Raw genomic sequence first — 16,699 nt, 5'->3', positions numbered from 1 at the left:
TTTCCTGGGGCGGTGGGTGCGGGTCCCATCCGAGCGGCCCCGTCGGACTTCCCCGGGCGGTCGGGCCGGAGCAACCGAACCCCTGAGGCCCGGAAGGCTGCCTTGGGGGGAGGGGGGCAGTCCCGCTCCCTCGCGTCTATGTGTCTCCTTATTGTAATGCCCGCTCAACCGGTCCGCCTGGCGAGTCAAAGGGCTTCCGAGGTCACTGGGCGTCTCAATGTAACAGCGTTAGCAGCTCGGCGCCCTGTGCTTACGGAAGTCACGCGGGGAGAAAGTGCCGCGTGGGCCCCCGGGTGCGCCGTCTCCGAGTGAAAACTGCGCGGGACCGCGGTCACCGTCTCAGCGGTGTCGGGGCCACAGGCACCGGCCATACACGCTCTCCGTCCCGCTAACCCTCAGAGATGAGGCCGATAAACGAGAAACGCGAAGGGCTTTTCAGATCTTCAGCCCCGCGGCTGTTAGACAAGCCGCTGAGGCGCGTGTGTCTGGCATTACGGGCTCTCCGTGCAGCTGCCCACACACAAATACCTCACTGAGCCGCAGCGGGGCGGCAACAGGAGCTCAGGCAGAGCTAGCGGCACCGCCGGGAGGTCCCGGGGATGGCGGCGCCCCTCCTCCCGGCGCCTACCATAGACCTGCAGGCGGCGCCCTCCTCGGCGCCGGCATTTCCGGGAGGCGCGCGTCACTTCCGGGCGGCGGAGGTGCCGGTAAGGCTGCTGGGGGCTGGGCGCTCCGCCGGGACTCGCCGTCAGTCGCGGGGCTCGGGCGGCCTCCGGGGTGGTGGGAGGAGAGGGTTAGGGTGTTTGCCCCACCGGGGTGCTGCCGCAGGGGGACGGCGCCGCGCCCGCCCCGGGCCGCGCCCACCGCTCTCCCGGGCCCACTATCCCGGGGCGGGCTGAGAGGTGGCGAAGCGCGGTGGTAAGGGCTGTGGGGCGGGGCCGGACGCCCCGCTCTGCTCTGCTCTGCTCTCACTTCTGTCGCTGCTGTCCTGACCCTGTGCTGCAGGTCGGGACTCCGAGCACCGCAGGGAGGCTTTAGGTTCTCTGTTAGGTGACCTCGTTGGTTTTGAAATACATTCATTGGTTTTGTAATTGTGATAAAGGGGAGGAGTGGCAGGAACCTGTTTGTTTGCCCCTCAGTAGAGTTAAAGCCCTTCCTTGGTAGTTAAGAATGGTACGTTCCTGTTTTACTTTACAGTCCAAAGAAGGAACATTGTATAAGTGTGAAATACTGTCCAAAGAAAAGTTACCTCACAGATCCCTATACTCATATGTGTCCAACAAGAAATTTATGACCAGTTGGACGTGTTACAGGAAAAGCAGAGGTTTCCTAGTTATGGAGTGCATGTGTTGCCTGTCATCTCCACAAGGGATTCAGCCTTTCTCTCTTGCATGCTGGCGCATGTGGTTTTCACTCAGTTCCATATGTTTCCAGGTAAACAATTAAGATTCACAATGAAAATTACACATTGCAAGGAAAGCATGGAAAATAGCTACTGAAAATCAGTTTCATGTGTTAAGGTGTTATTCGGCTAGTTCAAGTACAGCTGAAATGCAGGAACCTGTGTGAGCTTTCTCATATACTTCAAAGTATATCTGCTAACCTTAACTTGCTTATGTTTTTTGTTTGTTCATGTATTTCCATCTCTTTATGTTCCCTTTTCTATTGTTTTTAGGTTAAATTGAATATTTGCGCAACACAATTCTGTGTGGACGGACCATCACTTTGTTTTGTACCTCAGAAAATATGAGAATAAGCAGAGTGTTGTTCTCCCTGAATTAAAAGTATATACCTGTGCCTTGCTGAGGACAGCTGTAGGAATCGAACGCTTGAATCAATGTTATCGGATGAGTTAGAATCCAAACCAGAGGTGAGCAGTTATAAAGCCAGTTTGGTTCACAGAGAAGTTTGCAGGCAGCACGTAGGAACAGTTCAGAGATTACTCAGTTTGCTGCTTAGATACTCCTCTTTTTTTTTCCTTCAGTGTCACTGTCATGTTTTTTATGTGAATGATACAAGATTAAAGAATACTGTAGGCTTTTCTTCTCAGCTTTAAGCCAATACTCTTGCCTGTTCTCAGGTTACATATTTTTTCTTTCAGTATTATAATGTCCTTTCTGTTAAAAGAATAAAATACACTGCTCTACTGACTACCTTTTTTCCTCAAACCAAGTTGACTTTACTTGGCTTTAAGGAGTTTGGATTATTTTTTTTATGTGAGCCAGTTGTGTTTTAAAAGGGCTCACATTTCCCGTAAGAAGCTGACCAGATGGTTGCACCCAGGGGATCCTGGTTGCTCAGCATGCTCCATGACTGTCCCCAGGCAATAATGTCTATGTGCTGTACACACACGGCTGACCACAGATTAATACACACACATCTAAGACATCTAAGATATCTTTAAGAGATAAACACAAACAGCATGAATGATTCAAAAGGCTGTGTTGTTTCTTGCAGTTTTTAAACAGGGCGTGTTTATATCCGCAGTCATTTTGGACACATGCATTCACACATGGCTTTAGTCTTTACTAGACCTAAAGCCCTTCTGGTAGCTGTACCAGACCCATAGTTTTTTAGCCCATTTCCAGCTACAAGCTTTGGACTTTCCAGATTACTTTTTTTCCTATTCATGTCTGCTGACAAGCAGAATGCTTACTTGCAGGAGAAATGTTCAAGATGAGTGCTTGTTCAGTAGATAGAAAGGAATCTGGGTGGTTATTCTATGACCGGGGACTCTAATCTCTCTCCCCCTTCCCTATGGTTCTTCTGTTCACCTGTCTTCATTTCCCCATTCATCTTCCCCCAAAATGTTGCATAATAAGTTTTACACAGGTGTAAATAGACTCCTTTTTGTCTTTTTTTTTTTCCAGTCTGCTTGCACTGTAGCAGATATTTTAAACCAGTATTTTAAAGGAAATTATGATTATATGCTGGTAACTCATCATAGCCATGGTAATGTGGTAAGGTATTTACTGTTTATCAAAGCCCTTCCAATGGCACCATTCAGGAAGAGTAGCTGCATGCTCACAGGAACTCTTGAGTAGTCTCAGCTTGGGCTGCGAGTTCATCCCCCTTGTCTTTTGATTTTACATAAAGTGTGTATGATTTTTCTCTACATTCTGAATGGTAAGGTAAAGAGGGTTTTGTGACCTCAGTTCTTTGAGGGGGAGGATTCCCATAGATTATTTCTGACAAATAAGGGCCAGGATACTTGGAATGTGTGTTCCCTTATTGCTCAAATGAACTGTGAGTGGGCCTCATATTTTCCTGACTTAAGTATTTGTAAATTAGGCATGTTTGCATAATAGTCCTATTTTCCCATGGCAGGGTTGTACTTTCTTCTCAGTAAACACAGAACATAGTAAGCCATTCTCCTTGAATGAAATATATTGTGGTTGTAAAGCACATTTTTCTACAGAATTTTTTTTTCTGTACTTTCTGTATCTTTTAAGCCATGTTCCTCAATCTTGATCAAGGCTATTTTATATTACGAATTGGGATTTGTTTGTTATGTGTATTACCAAATCCTATACACACCCTCTTTCTGATTCCGATTGAGAAACCTGTGTATTAAGTTAGTTCCATTTTTTGTTCTTCAAATTAGAGCAAGTACATACAGTATTTTCACCTGTCAGAAATAGCAGTTCCAGTACCTCCGAAATCCATCATGATTTTACATTTACTGGTGAGCCATGGCACCATAATTCTCATAGATATATCCACAGATATTCTTTCATATACTCTTACCATGTGAGAAAGGTATTAATTAAGAGTTAACTGTTCACAAATAACATTGTATAAGTATTCATCAAGACGCTACAGGTGGATTGCATAAGCTTCACTGTTGCAGTTTTTCTATCTCTAAGGAAGCAAGCATGTAATACTTGAGTAGTGGCAGATCCTCCCTTGGTAAGCAATCGCAGAGCTGCTTGGAGAGTTTATAATGGTAAATGCATCTACCTTTTCTTCTGGATTCCCTGCTCCCAAAGCTATATTACTTGCATTCCTTGCATTCCTCAGGAAACTGATGAGATCTGCATTTTGCATTTTCTAAACCTTCAGAGCAAATCATTAAAATTACAAATATTTCCAGCCACCTCTACCACATTGGTCCACTACAGAGTGCTTTCTGCTGCCTGTGAAGCTTTACCACAGTTAATCAAGTGAACTGCAGCTCTGGTCTGTAAGCTGATGTGGTTAGGGTTGAATCTTTCTCTCCTCAGCACCTCACAAGGAGAGATTCTTATGAGGACATTTTATGGTAGAAAAGTATCTTAGTTTCTAGCTGATTAGCCTCCTGCTGTTCACCCCACTTTTACTTGCCACCCTTCCCCCTCTAGTAAATGTTATTTTGACCTTTTGATTTTGTAGCAGTTCACTGGTTAAATTTAGAACAGAAGCAGTATCGATTAAAACGTGGTCTGTGCTGCTCTGGGAGTCTAGTCTAGCCCTGCAGTGGGAGGGCAGTTTGGGACACTTCACTGGAACAACCTTTCTCTCCTTTTCCTCCCTGCCACTCACCACCCCAAACAAAGCAGCTGTGTCTGCCATTTCTTGGCATCTGAATCATCTGATAAAAGGGGTCTGTTTATAGGACACAAACTTCAACCTGATCTATACCAGATAGCCATTTGTTTCTTTAATGCATGTGCTTTTTTCAGCAATGTCTAGAAGAGGTTCCCACTTCTGTAAATAGATCCTTTTTTTTTTTCTTTTGGGTCAAGGACATTACCCAAGTCTTCTTGGTAATACAAGCATTCTGCACTGCTTGGGGTGATGAGATACTGAGGTCATCCTGTCCTGCTATTTCTCATTGAATAGCAGGGATGATGATTATTTAAGTGACAAGAGCCAATAAGTATTTTATGTTTTTAGAACCTACACTGTGTACATAAAGGATTTTCAGGGAAGGGAGAGTGTATTTAAGAAGATAGTGAAGCAGAGACAAAAAAAATGATTCATAGGAAGCTGTAATTGAACTTTGCTCATCCTATCTCCCTCTAGTTCTCATAGATTCTCTCTGTACAGATCATATGTGGTCCTTAACCTTGAATCTCAGAGTTTAGGATGTCTTTTTGTGGTAAATACCAAAATTTATATTAAATTCCAAGTGACATTTTCTTGCATGGGTCTTGGCTATAGATTAAAGCTACTTTGCACCTCTTTCTTTTTCCTTTTATGACTTGGTAATATTCTCTACACTCATGTCTTAATATGCTCTGTGGCTTTGCTTCCAGACCAGCTCTCTGGATATATTTACAGAGTGATCAGTCCCCTTCTTTTCATTGGCATTTTATAGACACCACCTCAGGAGTACTCAGAACCCATCTGTATTCAGTTTGTGATGATACTACAGAGTTACAAGATCTGATGAACTGTAGCACCCTGGAGATTCCGCCCCTCCTGGACCTTCAGACAGGAGACCCCTGGGCTGTTTCTGAGTCCAGCCAGAAGTGAGGCTAAACTGGAATTGCAAATATTCCCCCGATGCATGCACACAGACAGTACAAATGTGTATGACTATAAATACTAACACAGGTGGGAGGACAATACCTTTACAGGCACCCTCAAACAGCATTCATGTGGAATGGGAAGATAGATCACTGATTCACCAGGAAATCAGGCTTGAAATTTGCTAACTTCTCACACGTGACCTAACTTGATGGAAACACATACTCACACGTTCATGGATTTATCCAGTCTTAGTCAGACCTTGAGTCCTCCTGGCATCTGTATCTAACCTTTGGTGTATTTTTTTTTCTGGACTCTGGCCAGGATTTTAAGGTTTCCAGATTGTGATTTTTCTCCAATTCACAGGCTAGTTTGACTTGAATTTTACTTGATGGACACACTTGGAAACTGTTATGAGCAAACAGCATTTGAGAAGACAAGATGGGCCGCAGCCCTGACCAATTGATATAGCCTGGTAGTTAGTTAGCCCGTTTTTATCCCCATCCATTCCTGTTCCCATGGTTATTTCTCCCCTATCTACCTTGATCTCCACCCCCTTATGATATTTCTCTATTCCCACAGCACTGCTTGGGACACTGTAATAATAAATTTTGCTCAGTTTTATGGTTCCTCTTGTATTCCATGAGAAGCTTATTCTTTTCTGTAAGACCTGTTCTAGAAACCCTTGATACTTTCCTACCTCTTACAAAGTTTTTGGTTGAATTTCTCCAAGGTCATGCTGAAATTGTTCACATTCAGCCCATCCATCATTGTCCCAGGAGTTCTGATCTTTGTTATTCTCTCATCTACAGTTTGTTATTCTGCGTATCTATGTATGTGATTTATTACCTCTTCTGTTCCTTGTTTGTCTTTTATGTTGTATAGCCAATTGTAAGGATATCTGGTAGCTTCCTGTTTGCTTTCAGCTGTAAAACCAAATTAAAAGACACTTAAGAAAGCAGTACATAGTGTGTAATGATTTTTTTTCCCATTCACATTCTAGTTGCTGTAGTCACAACAAGGGAGGTTTCTGAAAGTACCTAGCTGTTAAGGGGCAAATATCACATTAAAATGTGTGTTTCCCCTTAATCATTTGACAGAGTTGGGAGTTTTGTTTAAGTTTTTGTGGTGTTTTTTTTAATTGTTCATTTTAATAATGCGAGTGATTTATATTTTTGTATTTTCTTCTGCTTCTTTAGGACCCTAATTCTCCTTACTCATTTGCTATTACTTTACAAGGAAAATCAGTCTTTTCTGTTCTGGGTATCTATTTTGTGGCTGCTGCATTCTGCTTCTCCCTGGTGGCTTAGTGTTGATGCGTGGGAGTGGAGGCTTTGAAACAATACTTTTCTATTGCAGGAGGAAAAATGTTATTTAAGGCCATCTGTACAAAAAGAGAAGAGTTCATAAAAATACACACTTCATAGTGGAACAGTAGAGGTCAAGGCTAACTTTCAGCTGAACGGCAGTCCCATAACTTAGTTTTTTGCTCAGTTTTCAGTCCAGTTTGGTGTTGCTTTGTCACCCCTGTCTTCCATCTCTGATTTGGACAGATGAGACTGTCCGGGTGGACTTCCACCTTTTCATCTCAAACTTATTCCTCTGATCTCTCTCTGCCAACTTTGAATAGACATTCGCTAGGCATTCTGCAACTGGTTTCTTGTCTTTTTTATTTTAAAAGGCCAACATGCTAAGTGCTTAAATATTATATATAAAGAACCCCAACTATTTCAAAGATTGACTATGGAGAACACTTAGAAGATGACAGTGCAGTAAAGTATCAAGTTCTAAAAGGTACATTAAATATAATATGAAATAGCCTAATTAACCTTTGGTATATTCTGCAGCGATCCAGAACTTGTTAACTTGTTTATTGTTTGTTAAAGAAATGAGACTTCTGTAGATATGTCAGAAATGACAAATACAAATTCTTCTGACACTGATGTAAGCTGTAAGAGTGTATAGTCACTTTGATGGTAATAAACCATCTTTTTGTCTCCTACAAAAGACAGACAGGGGAGATTCCTACAGTTAAGTGATAATGGAATAGGCATAATACCTTTCTTAATGATTTGTGCTGCTCTCCACCTAATGTTCAATCTTTATTTTTCCAGCTGCTGGTTCAGTTTGTTCAGAATACTTCTATTCCACTAGCTCAAGGGCTGGTGGAAGCGGAGCCAAAAGACATCACCTGTCTTTCTCTCCTTCCTGTTACTGAGACCTCAGAATGCAACAGACTCATGTTACCAGGTAAAATCTATGCGGTGGATCTTTGTGAGCATGCTGTTTATAAAGCTGTTTTAACTGCTCAACTGTGGTTCATCATCGCCACCTCTTGCAGAAAGTGCATGCTAGTGATGGAGGAACAAGTTCAGAAACTGAACTTAAACTTTTCTCATTTAACAGTGAAGTCTGACTAGTTAGAAATAGCCTTTCCTCCCAGGTTCTCTCAAGGTTTTTTTTTTTTTTTGTTTGCTTTTGTTTTTCCTAGGAAAAGAACTTCATAGATGTCTTCTTCATAATATTTTTGTATTTTTTGTTTTCTCTGTTGTATTTACTGCACCAGATGATGAAAGAGATCTCACTTCTCCAAGTCACAATAATTCTTCCAAAGATGTTTCTTCATCTGCTGTGTTAAGGAGTCTCCAGGTAAATGTGGGCCCTGATGGAGAGGAGACAAGGGCACAGAGTGTACAGAAACCATCTGAACTTCTGACATCTCCAGAGTCTTCCAGTTTATTGCAAGACCTCCAGCCCAGTGATAGCACTTCATTTATTCTTCTCAACCTAACAAGAGCAGGTAATTCTCCTTCTGTTTGCCATCTGTCTGGATGTGTCTCGGAGGACAGAATGCAGGAGATACAAAGTACATCTCTGTCCCTGCTGCTTAGGAAGGGGAAAGATCATGAAATTTGCTGTCCATTATTGCATATTTCAGCAGGATTCAATCGTCAACAGCTTCCTACGGCGCAGAGGTCAGTGGAAACATTTTCAGTGCAGCAATTACACCTGTGCAATGAGTGCTAGCCTCTGGGAAGCAAAATACATTTCATTCTTCCGTTTATTATGTTATCCTTCTGTTTGATTAAGTTGTCTTCTTTTCTAGGGCTGGGCTCTCCAGCAGAGCACTTGGTGTTTGTTCAAGATGAAGCAGAAGATTCTGGGAATGACTTTCTCTCTCATGATAGCACAGACAGCAGTACTCCATGGTTCCTGCGAGTGCAAGAGTTGGCCCATGACAGTTTAATTGCTGCAACTCGAGCACAGCTAGCTAAGAATGCCAAAGCAAGCAATAATGGTAGGATATCTCCTGATTCTGCCTCAGAAGTTGTATGTTCCTTACAAGACTCCTAGTTTCATCTTGTTTCTTCCTCTCTCTCTCTCACTCTTTCTTACTTCTAAGCTATTCTATGTGTCCTCAAATCATCAGTAATGGAGACACAGAACAGTCGTGTAATTTTTCCGTAATATAAATAGGCTTCTCAGTTTTTCTCAGAGAATGAACTTCAGTGAGGCCAGCAGTGCCATGGCAGTCCCTGTATTTTCTGGTACATGCAGAAAGTATGTTTCTGACTGGCTGTTTTTCTTTTAATTTTCATTTTCGCTTTCAAGAATATTTTTAATGCATACCAAAGCTTTTTCTTCTTCTCATCTACACTAGGTTTTGAAATGATCCCTCTGGGGAACACATAATTGGATTTAGACACATTTTTGTGACAATTATTTCAATTAATAATCGCAAACAAATGCAATACCCCCTTTTTAGCTAGGGTGTTTATAAATATAGTTATCCAGACTGCTACTTAAATTTGGATGGCTGTTATTGGAATAGAGACCGTTCTTACAGGTTTTGGTGCATTGACTTCCTGTCCTTCTTGTGTTAAGCCTCATCTGGTAGCTGGTTGTATGATACAAATAGTTTGCTGGCAGTAGTTTATGGTCCTGAAGAGGATTGCAAGTCTGTGTCACGTCCTTCTGATGGGCTGGGTAGCAGCATGTAGGGCATAGTAAACAATTAGTAGCCAGCCACTTATCTATTTTACAATCCTGTTTCATGTTTTATGCTAGTCTTATCTATTAGATTTGATAAATTTTAGTCATCTGTATCTTTTTAAGATTTTGGTGGGCTTTTTCTTCCAGGTGAAAATGTTCATCTTTGCTCAGGAGATGGGCAACCAAAAGACTCTAGCCCCATTCCTCACCTATCTCGTGTGGAAAGGAAGCTGAAATGCACAGTTGAAGGCTGTGATCGGACATTTGTGTGGCCAGCTCACTTCAAATATCATCTGAAAACACATCGGTGAGCTGAATAAAGCCATATGTTGTCACGACTTTGAAAAAGGGTGCTCTGTAGTTGGAACTGTATCACCTCTTGATGATAGCAAGCTGTAGAAACCTGGTATAGCTCTTAGAAATTCTGGGCCTGCTGCTCACTTTAGATTGTCATTTATGTTGCAACATTTTGGCCAGACTTAGGCTATTTTTAAAGTTTCATATTAGAGTTCAATTTAGAATATTTCTATTTTAACATGTCTTCGATGAAGATGTGTTTGCTTTTTATTTCAACAACAGAAAAACTTGAATGTTGATGAAAAATACATTGAAGAAGGTGGTTATGAAACACCTGTTCTGTTGCTTTGCAGGAATGATCGCTCCTTCACCTGTCCAGCGGAAGGCTGTGGAAAAAGCTTTTATGTCTTGCAGAGGCTGAAGGTGCACATGAGAACTCACAATGGTGAAAAACCCTTTGTTTGTACAGAGCTGGGTTGTGGGAAACAATTCACAACAGCTGGAAATCTGAAGAACCACCTACGAATTCACACTGGTGTGTTTTAGACTTCACCTATTTGTGGTCTGCAGAAGTGGGGTCTTTACTGAGGAATAAAGCACTCCCTCCTCCATCCTCAAACTCTTGAAAGTATTATGCTTGTATACCTCTGGCCTTCATTAATGTCCCTTTTCTTTTCAAATGAATAGTAAGTGAACACCACTCCTGTAATTATTTTCATAAAGAAGCTATTTTAATTTCCTGAGAAGCACAGTAGCTTAGATGTTTATTCTGTGTGAGTCCTGGTAGACTGCTTGTAGAATGACTATTTGTGAGAGGTCTAGGGAAGTGAGAAGTACAGTGGAATGAGTATCAAAAATCATCAAAGCCTAATAGAAAAAGGCATTAGTTAGAAGAAGGCATTTTAGCATGCAGACTGCTCTGTTTGTAGTAATGCTGATTCGGGATGTTGCCATCTATTGGATCCTATGTACTCTTAACTCATGCACAAATTTTAATATTAAATAAAAGAAGAACCTTTATTTCATAGTGCTGTATTTTATACATGGTTTGTTATGCTGTCTCATGTGCAGAGTTTTGCCTTTTCAGTGTTTTTAGAAGTTTTGCCAGCCAAAGTATTGACAGTGCATAGAGTGCTATACATGCTTTTATCTTATAAAGATGTTTGAAGAGCTGCAGAAGTTCCTTCTGAAATGATCAGCAATTTCACTCTAAGTTAGCAAAGTTGTTAGTGAATATTCTGGGAGCTTTGCTTGTTTGTTTTTTAAGCCTCAGGGTTAACACACCACTGAAATAAATGGCCCAGTCCAGCCCTCTCAGGACATTCTTGGAGATTCCCTGGTGGCCTGAGAAGGTAGTGTTGCATTACAGCTGGTTAACATTTCAAAATAAACTTGAAAACTGTTAGAGCAGAAGGGCCTCTCTCATAAAAAAAAATTCCAAATTATGTGGGCTGCTAGCAGCTGTGTGTGCTTTCTGCCTTAAACACTACCGTATGCTAGGTACTTTAAAATACACATGGGGAAAAGTTGCTTTTTCAAAGGCATTTGCAGTCTAACTAGAACACATGGCTTAGGGGCAGATGTTGGGATGTAGTTATAAGTGATACATGCCAAAAATAAAAATTTGAATGTGCAGTAACAGTAACCAAATGTTTGTACAGGTGGATTTTTTGTGCTTAAAGCTCCTATCCCAAGCATAAACAAAGTAAATAGGCCCAGGTTACTCATGTTCAGTCTTCCACAGTAGTGTTCTGCAACCAACAGAATAGTAGCTTACAGAGGAGTAGAAAACTGCATTTTGATAATGTGTGATTGAGAGTTTGATCAGATCTGAGTTATGAACTGCAGATGTATAAATACATCTAGTGTTTCTTATCGGTGGAATTTTGTGCTGTTGTTTTTGTCAATGGCAGTTTTTATTCCTTTCTTTCCAAGTTTTAAATGGTTATAACGAGTGAGAATTTCCAAGTAGTGTTTGGGAACGTGCTGCTTATTTCAGTTCTGTAACACCAACTGATCTGTTAAATGCTACAGCAGATATGAAGCTGAGAAATGAACTGTAGGGAGAGTACTGTTAAAGGCAAAATCACAGTAGAAAGAACTTAAAAAACAAATTTACTCTGAAAGAGCTATGTACCTGTTAGACAATCAAAATAACTGAATTAGCTTGATAAATCTCCTATGGAATTGTTACTCTGACACAGTAATGTAGAAAAAAGGCTTGAAATTGTACCATTAAGCATGGCATAATGAGATCTTTAATGGGATGTTGCAGGCAACAGTTAGCTTTAGTTTTATTTAAGGCATTATTAAAAAGGAGTTTAGAGCAGATTAATTACATTACAGTGCATACTAGTGTAGTCATCTTCTTGTTTGTCATCACGTAGAAAAATGCAAAAATAGCTCTGGAGATGCATACAAATAACAACTTTCTATGAGAACAAATTGTACCTTGAATTACTGTTCCTTTGTGGATAAATATAACTGACACGTCTCTATCGGGTTTTTGCCAAGGTCAGCCTGATCTGAAATAAAGTATAGAATCTGATATGAAGGGAAATACACCTAATGGGATTTTTGGCACTGAGAGACAGAAGCATAGAAATGGTTGTTAAGACCTGCATATAAATGCTATATCATATTCCAGGCACTGTTGTATTAATCTTTTGGTATTTATGCACTTGAAAGATCTCTTTAGAAACAGCATCCTTTCTTGTCTGTTAATGATGATCTCAGAATATTTGAGAATTTGAATATTTCCTCTTGAAAGCTGATAATGAGAATGCTGTAGAAGACTTAAGAAGCATGTGTGTTATTCCTGCTGCCCTTTGTTACGTGTATGGCCATAAAGGAGAATGAGGTAGAGATCTTTAGGCAGTTTTTGGTGACTTAGACGATCAAATCAAGTTGTGATCCCAAACTTACTTTTCCCTTTCAGGGGAAAAACCCTTTCTGTGTGAAGCACAGGGATGTGGTCGTTCCTTTGCCGAGTACTCCAGCCTTCGAAAACATTTGGTTGTCCACTCAGGTAAGAAGCTTCATTTGATATGCTGTGATTTAACTGAGAAAAGAACTTTATTGGCAGATTTTGATTTGACTTCCTTAAGAAGAATGCTTTGTTTTCTATGGAATTTCTGGTTGTGCTTTTTGACAGCTTTGTGCAGGCCACAGGCACCACAAACAGTTTATTTTTTTTCTAGATGTTATGTTTCTGAATTCAAACTTCATCTTCAATATTAATTTTTTAAAGTGAGTGTTTCTAAGATGTCATGAAGTTGAATAGCTTTTTCATAGCTGCTGTTTTCTTATTTAAAAGAGAGAATCTAGCACCACTTTACAGTCATCAAAACTATTCAGTCTCTCACGAGTGGATTTCTGCCATTGGTAGGGGTTTTGTTTTTTTTTTTTTAACACCCACATACTTGTAGTCTAATGCTACAAAGCATTAGATGGGCATTTTGTGCATATTTCAAAGCTTCTGCTTTCTGTTTTGATTGATCTATCTTAAATATCTTCAGAACAATATAAATATGGCTTGTAACTTTTGGGACTGTCTTAGTTTTCTGTGCATTTTATGACATCTGTCTTCCTGTTTTGTAGCTACTGAGCTCATTCTTATTGATGTCATAGTTGGCTGTAGATGGAAGGAGCAGTAGACTCTTTTGTCCATCCTCTGAGGAAATCCTTTTACTGTGACATAATCATTCAGTGTCTACTCAGTCCTACTAACCAGATCCTGCAATCTGTTGTATGATCAGAGGCTCACCCCTGATTCCTTGCTTTTGGTCAGTTTGTGCTCTCCCTATAAATACTGAGTAAGAGATTCAGTAACTTATCCTCCTATAAATCAGATACTATGTTACTCTTCAGAGCTGAGTTTTTCCATGGCCAGCAATGTTGGTGGTCTAAAACTCATAGGTTCTGGAAGCGTATTGCTCTGTTGGAAACAATAGTATTTCTCACTTTTTTTTTCCCCACAAATATTTAGCACAAAGGATATCAACAGCCATTTCAAAACAGTGGTATTGACTGTTTGATGAGACCTTTATTCCCAATTTGTTAACTCCTGGGGTAATTTTTCCCGCTTCTTCTCCAAGGAGTGAAGCCCCACCAGTGCCAAATTTGTGGGAAGACATTTTCCCAAAGTGGTAGCAGAAACGTGCATATGAGGAAACACCATTCCCGAATTGGAACAGCTGGAGGCAGAGAGCAAGAACAGCCAGGTAAGGAAGAGAGAAATACCCAAAGGAAGTAGTGGGTGGTCAAAGAGAAGGGGAGAGAGACCACAAGACAGTAAGGAATAAAAGACTGTTCCTCTTGGAGATGAGGATGGATTGCTCACTCTCCCCCCTTTTCTGGGATAGAAGACAAAGTAATTTCTGTATTGTAGTTGAGGCAGATAATTTTATTGTTTCAAAAATTAACACGAATCTGATATCTTTTTTTTATTTTTAACATTGAAGTTGTGCAATACAACATATTATTAATATACAACATATTATTAATATACAACATATAATATACAACATTTGTTGTATATTTTTGCTTTAGGAAGCCTTTTTTTAGTGCTGTGTAAATTATTTCAAGAGAAAGCCAAACCTGCCTGAGATCCTGACATACTGTGGTTCAAAACAGAACCAATAAATATAGGAGTTACCATCCATTGGAGATCCAGGTGCTCAGAGAGTGGTAACTGATAAAGCAGGAGACTAATGAAGAAGTCTATGCAAATTGGAGGGGTGAAGGGATTGTGTCATATGTTGTAGTATCGTGACATCATTTTGTTTTACCCCTTTTTCACACCAGAGTCGTTGATGGGCAGTAGTTTGCTGGAAGACTCTACAGTGCATAGTAAGAATCTCATCTCTGTGAACTCTCAGCCCAGCCTTGGTGTAGAGTCTCTACACCTGCCAGATACCGAGTCTATTATTGGAGTGGAGGAGGGTGAGACCAGCTGCTCTTTCTTCCGCCCTCTTATTTGTAGTGACTGAAGTGGGATTGATCGTTCCTCCTAGAGACTCACCCTGTTGGAGTGGAATGAGTAAACACTGCTTTAACTGTGCACGGAGCGAGTCGGGTAGATGGCAAACAAATGATAAAGCTGGAGCTGGAGAAGACTTACTGGACCAAGTTTCTCTCTCGCAGGGCTCGAAAGGTGGTCTGCTGCTTACATGTCATTTAGCCCATGTTGTGGAACGCCATTTCAAAACTGTTCATGCAGTCCATTCTCCTAAAGCCTAAAGCACTTGTTTTACTGGAGCACTTAGAAGTTCCAGTTAAGGACCAGGATCTCATTGTGCTAGGCACTGTACTGAATGTACAAACATTCAGTATCTTGAGCAACAGGCCTTTCATCCTTTACTTTCAGAGACTATAGTACATCTCTCTGTCAGGAGCTGACTTAATATCTGAAATAAATGTACTAATTGGTATCATTTAATTACAACTGCTGTGTTCTTTCCCGCTTGCTCTTTCCCTGAAAATTTATTTGATACATTAAGCTCTATAAATTACTGTGTAGATATTTTGAATTTTTGTTAAGTTGAAGTCTTTTTCTTCAGAATTAGCATTATTAAGGAAGCAGAATTTTGCTAAGATACTCCGTGATTGTTACAGCTCCTGTGTGAAGACAAGTTTTTATTGCTCCCCAGCTAATGTAAATGTAGTGCTGCTGTTGGTAAAGGTATCACGATTTGGAGATTCTTGCAGAAGCAAGGTGAATTTCAATCTAGGGGACAGCACTCAGCAGATGCACTATGTAGAATGCTCAACCAAAAAAGAAGAAGGAAAAAAACAATGAAAAACAAGCCTAAGCTTAGATTTGCTAGAGATTCTTTGCATCAGTAAAGACTGCTGAAACATAATGTATTCAGCTGTGTGTCAGCATGAACTGATTTCTTTGAAAGGGTTACATAGCAACCCAAAACCCTAGGGCCCTAAATTCTAAGTTCTAATACATTGTTATGATTTTAAGTGCCACAAACTCAGTTTTATAAGCCTATCTAACATGCCAGCTGTTACAGGTACTTTATTTTTGATTTGACGATAAAGTGGAATTGTTATGGAGAGATGGATTGAGCTAAAGAAGATGAAAGAAGACACAGCTTCCATTTACATGTGGAAGAGATTGATAAAGGAATTGGACAATGCAGGAACACTGATAGCTATTATAAAATCTTTTAATCTCGAAGTGCTTTGACATCACAGCTCTCAAAAAATAGGTGGTAAGGGTTTATATTTTTGAGATGCTTATTACTATCAAGTAAAGGAAGATGACTAATGTGTGAACTGTACCATTTAAGATGCCCCAGGCACTTGTGTGTGACACATTGACAGGTTAATACCTAATCTGGCTTCCACTTAAGTCCATCTTTGATATCACAGTAACAGCAGAATTAGGACAATAGCAGTCCAAAGTTCTGCGTTGCTTAATTGTAACCTTAATAATTTTGGTTGTTTTTCAGAACAAATTAATGACCTGAATTGGTAAGAAATTAAAACTGAGTTTCAAATAACGGATTTACATGAGATATCTTAATATAGAAGGACTATTGCTTTTTCCTAATGAGAGGAAGAAGCAGAGCTGGTATTGAGTGAACAAAGAGTTAAGAGGCCAGTAAAGAACCTTCCTGTGAAACTTCTTCCAAGGTAGGTCAAGTCATGCTATTTTGCATAAAAACTTAAAGCAAAGTTGTTCTACCACATATATCTACCAACTAATGTCTGGCACATTGAGAGGAAATCTCCTCTTTCTGTGCTTCTCTGACATGAACATAAGCAGCTGACATTAGAGGATATATTTCTTCAGTCTTTCATATCTACTTTTATCCAGAGGTAGTGCTTCAACCTTTTAAACTTGGGTTTTTTTGTGGGTTGTTTTTTTGTTTTTTTGAAGAAAGGGAAGTGGCTCGCATGAGGAACACTTGAGAAGACTAAAAGTGGCTGCAGTGTTTGCAGA

General features: G+C 40.4%; 1 protein-coding gene across 1 annotated transcript; it reads left to right on the top strand.

The window, feature by feature from the left end:
- The first annotated feature begins 678 nt into the window (after positions 1 to 678).
- Positions 679 to 15,281, top strand: ZNF410 (zinc finger protein 410). Its single transcript, XM_065753182.1, has 10 exons — positions 679 to 707; positions 1,676 to 1,870; positions 7,566 to 7,701; positions 8,018 to 8,251; positions 8,558 to 8,749; positions 9,592 to 9,751; positions 10,095 to 10,276; positions 12,680 to 12,769; positions 13,839 to 13,964; positions 14,548 to 15,281. The coding sequence occupies exons 2-10, from the start codon at positions 1,838 to 1,840 to the stop codon at positions 14,730 to 14,732; spliced, it is 1,338 nt and encodes a 445-aa protein (XP_065609254.1). The 5' UTR covers positions 679 to 707; positions 1,676 to 1,837; the 3' UTR covers positions 14,733 to 15,281.
- Positions 15,282 to 16,699: the final 1,418 nt, after the last annotated feature.

Source organism: Cyrtonyx montezumae, unplaced genomic scaffold (genome assembly GCF_038088225.1).
Source record: "Cyrtonyx montezumae isolate F1298 unplaced genomic scaffold, pur_monq_1.0 scaffold_10, whole genome shotgun sequence".
NCBI lineage: Eukaryota > Metazoa > Chordata > Aves > Galliformes > Odontophoridae > Cyrtonyx > Cyrtonyx montezumae.
Note: the sequence above shows the minus strand (reverse complement) of the source record. Positions and strands in the feature narration are given on the sequence as shown.

Coding starts and splice junctions, on each gene's coding strand:
- ZNF410 (XM_065753182.1), top strand. CDS start 1,838: ATGTTATCGGATGAGTTAGAATCCAAACCAGAG. Junction 1,871..7,565: donor AGTTAGAATCCAAACCAGAG/GTGAGCAGTTAT, acceptor TTATTTTTCCAG/CTGCTGGTTCAGTTTGTTCA. Junction 12,770..13,838: donor ACATTTGGTTGTCCACTCAG/GTAAGAAGCTTC, acceptor TTCTTCTCCAAG/GAGTGAAGCCCCACCAGTGC.